At 42.9% G+C, this 4,170-nt stretch overlaps 1 protein-coding gene across 1 annotated transcript; it reads right to left on the bottom strand.

Moving 5' to 3' along the window:
* Nucleotides 1-1,744: 1,744 nt before the first annotated feature.
* On the bottom strand, nucleotides 1,745-3,916 carry LOC147152044 (hairy/enhancer-of-split related with YRPW motif protein 1-like). Its single transcript, XM_086024588.1, has 4 exons — nucleotides 3,835-3,916; nucleotides 2,874-2,969; nucleotides 2,694-2,787; nucleotides 1,745-2,373 (listed from the first exon to the last, which is right to left on the bottom strand). The coding sequence occupies exons 1-4, from the start codon at nucleotides 3,886-3,888 to the stop codon at nucleotides 1,745-1,747; spliced, it is 873 nt and encodes a 290-aa protein (XP_085880714.1). The 5' UTR covers nucleotides 3,889-3,916.
* Between the last annotated feature and the right edge of the window lie 254 nt (nucleotides 3,917-4,170).

Genomic DNA, 4,170 nt, shown 5'->3' with positions numbered 1-4,170 from the left:
CGGCCACTCATAAAACAGGGTGTGCAAAGAGCGGCAATTCTTGATCCTTGGGATATTTTGACACGAGCATGTCACAGGCATGTTATCAAAACACGTGACAACACTTTTACACCGTGAAATGCAAAATCGCAAGATATGTCTTCTTTAATCAATTACTATCTCATGATGTCTCATGTGCTAATGGTCGTTTATACAGCATTCACTGACATATACACAGTTGCCCATTTTGACAACTTGCACAATCTAATGAGATCTAATTCAGATATTGTGATGCTCAGTTGAGTGATGTGCTCAGAGAGGTAAAGTATTCGTTTAACTTCAGATATATATAGAACAGAGTCAGCATCAGTGTAAGAGATGCTTTTAATAGTTCTCACTGAACAAGGTAAACAAAGGTTGTTTGGCATTGTGTGAGTGTATTTTTTGGTAAGTGTGAGAGGTTTTGCTGTTCTCACAATGTTTTTGCATGAACGTTCTTTTTGTTGTTTTGTTTTGTTTTTGCGGTTGCCAGTGACAGTTCTTTGTTGTGAGTGAGTTTTTTTAATTTGGTATTTGTGAGGTAGTTGTATGTATGTGTATGTGTGTGTGAGAGACAGAATGCGAGAGAGAGACAGAGTGAGACAGAGAGAGAGAGAGAGAGAGAGAGAGAGCACGTTTTTGAGGCTGTGTGTGTGTTTTTTTTTGTTTTTGTTGTTGTTCAGTGTGAGAGTTTTTTGTTTTCATTCATTCATTCATTATCCATACCGCTTATCCTCACAAGGGTCGCGGGCGTGCTGGAGCCTATCCCAGCTGTCTTTGGGCAGTAGGCGGGGGACACCCTGAACTGGTTGCCAGCCAATCGCAGGGCACACAGAGACAAACATCCGCACTCACAATCACACGTAGGGGCAATTTAGAGTGTCCAATCAACTTACCATGCATGTTTTTGGAATGTGGGAGGAAACCGGAGTACCCGGAGGAAACCCACGCAGGCACGGGGAGAACATGCAAACTCCACACAGGGAGGCCGGAGCCGGGATCGAACCCACGACCTCTGAACTGTGAGGCGGACGTGCTAACCAGTCGCCCACCGTGCCGCCAGTTTTTTGTTTTGTGACAGGTAAATATTATATTTGGCCAGTAGCCTAAAATACCAACAAGTAATTTTGGTGTGAGAGAGGTTTTTTTTGGGGGTGAGTGTGAGAGGGTTTTTTTGTTTTGTTTTGATTTTTGTTTTTTTTAAGTGTGTGTAAGGTTTTAGGCCTTGAACTTGAAGTTTTTATGTATGATAAATATATTTGTTGTGTGAGAGTTGTTTTGGTGATTGTGTGTGTGATGTTTTTTGGGCCTATGAGGGAAATGTACATTTTGGCCAAAACCCTTTTAGTGACCTTTTTAAAACAGTTGTGAAATCATATTTATAGTTTTTACTGTCAAAGTTGTTTTGCAATGCCATCAGAATTCGAACAATTTTCACTATTCTTTTTTATGTTTAAAATAAATGAACTTTTTTTTTTTTTGCAGGGGACTATAAAACCTGGTTGAGTTTTGAGCCTTGCAGCAGTTTCTGATGAAGGCCACCTCAGCTGTCACATGACATTTGGAAGACGCATATTCACAGGAAACTGTAATCGTCACAAAGGAACAAAAACTTACGTTTTATTTACAAGGAATTCCAAATAGTTGCCATTTCATCATGTATTTACACTGTCCATTGCAGGCATGCTGGGGCTCCAGTCACTCGTCACTAAAGGGCAACCCCACTTCAGAACCAGGGCCTCCACGTCAGCGCGGATGACTTCTGTGACTGTGTGGGGGGCGGAGGAGACCTCGGGGACGTGACCGAAGGGTAGTGAAAGACCGTGGGCCCTGCCTGCTGAGCCGACGTGGGCGAGGAGGAAGTCGCGTGGCTAGGAAGTGGGTGGAGGGAGTGCGGAAGCGTGGAAAAAGAGGTGTTGGCCGACGGAGGTGACAGGCTAGGTGGGAAGGAGAAGTGACAGGCGAACGCGGGGAAAGGAGGAGAGGAACTAGCATATGTGGGGAACCAGGGGGAGGTGGGAGGGGAGTGCAGCGGAGTGGAGCAAGCATGAGGCTGAGGCGGAGAATGCGCCAGGAGCAAATAAGCGTTGTGGGTGTCTTGACTCTCAGATGTGCAAATGGGCTCAGCTGACGCAGCATCCGCCAGTCCGGTGAGGGAGCTTAACGATGGCGGCTGTTCTGCCCGCTGCTTGTCCGCGTGCTGCTTTAGCCCCTCCATCAAGCCGGCTCGCTGCAACGCCGGCATCTTATGCACGTAGTTGGCCATTTGCCACACACACTGGCGAAAACCTGCACCCTCAACGCTATAGCGAGGTGGGCCACTCGGGTGGAGACTTACCGCACCGCTGGGAGCATCTGGTGGATACAGAGGGAGTGGTTCCCTCATTAGCTGTTGTGTTGCAAACGTTGACATGGACATGAACATGACTAGACCAGTGATTCCCAAATAGCCTGACAAGGTAAATTAACACCAATGTCACTAATATATAGTGGCAAGCGGAACAATTAAACGTCCTTCCGCTAGATGGCAGAAGGTAGGCCTGCGTATCAGCTCCCTCCCCCCAATTTGATTGGTGGTGTGCCATCAGAATTTTCAAATGTAAACTATGTACCTCAGCTCAGTCGATGTAGCGAAACACTGGTCTAGAGAAAAAAAAGCACATTGTGAGACTAACCATTGCTCATTTTCTTGCCATCTGTCCACTTGTGAAGATATTCCACAGTCAAGTCCAAAATTTCTGCTTTCTCAATTTTGGGATTCTGCAAACGCTGTTGGTGATAATGTTTTCAATACAGTTCCTACCAGTAAATGCGATCATGGTTGCATTTTTTTTTTAAGAATAATGACAACTCACCGGATCAGCTGTATTAGTCAACAACAAGCTTCTGAGCTCTGCAAGGCTTTTGTTTATCCGATCTCTTCTCTTCTTTTCCACGGCCGGTTTGAGAATCTATAGATAAGTATTGACAACAACATGAGTAGATGGAGTTTTGGCTTTACTAAATGACCAAATAATGCCACACAATACGATTTCAGTCTGGAAAGGACTATTTACAATTTATGTATTAAGTGCTCTATAAATGTGTAAATGAAGTTTTGATTGAGTGACTGACCTGCCTGAGGCATAAATGCACCAAGCAAGTGCTTGGGGGTCCCCCGAAAAAGCATGAGGATACTGTATTTTATTTATTTATTTTTTAATGAAATAGATTATTCAAACATGAAAATCCTATATAATGTACCTGTGTCAGTCGTAGTCAAGCAGAGGAGACTTGAACTGGTGGGAGGTTTTATATTGTATCATTGGAGTTATTGATTGACCTTTTGTGCACTGCATCTACATCTGTTTCCATTATTTTGAATTGTCTACCTTAAACTGATTAAAATATAAGAAACATCTATGGCCATAAAGAGATTTCATGCCACTTGCACAGTATACTACCTAGTTTTCTCATAAGATAGGGCATCCACGCAAGCATCACTGAAGTGGGGTAATCCGTGCAGCAGATATGTTGTAGTTATGAATATCTTATCATTAGAATTGTAATGATATAATGCTGGTGGACAAGCTTATTTAGGCTGACAACAGTGTTGCCATGTTTGATTTTCGTTTAAGTGGGGGGGTTGACATTTCAAAATTAAATCTATGATTTGCTTCAAATGTGACCTCTTCACCGTTTATGCTTAGAATAAATGAAAGGACGTCTAAATTATCCTAAAGTCAAAACGTATATTTTCCCTTAATATTTGAGCTACTTTTTGCATAAATCGCAGTCAAAGCTATATTTTAGCAAATGTTCGCATGTAAGTCTCACCCTTTTTCTACTCCTGTTATCCTCTTCGAGCGTTTTTGCAAAGTTCCTGGTCATGTTGGTTCCAAAAGTGAGAGCTGGTGGAGTGAAGAACACCGTGATAATGGTTCAAGGGGTGCTTAAATAGGCGCCCACAGGTCGCCTTTGATTGGCTGGCAGGTGTCCGTGACCACACCTTCCACTCACTCACTAACCCCCCCAATCAAACAAAAATCAAAACTACGCTTTATAAAGATAGGGAAAACTCAAATAATGTCACACACCAATGAAAGCTTAGGATGTCTTATATTATGCTGTTGTTTAAAAAAAAAAAAATAGGTCGCATTTATAAACGTGCAA

The sequence above is a fragment of the Filicampus tigris genome, chromosome 2 (genome assembly GCF_054856515.1).
Source record: "Filicampus tigris isolate MCC_2025a chromosome 2, RoL_Ftig_1.0, whole genome shotgun sequence".
In the NCBI taxonomy this organism is placed as follows: domain Eukaryota; kingdom Metazoa; phylum Chordata; class Actinopteri; order Syngnathiformes; family Syngnathidae; genus Filicampus; species Filicampus tigris.
This window is presented reverse-complemented; position numbering and strand designations above follow the sequence as displayed.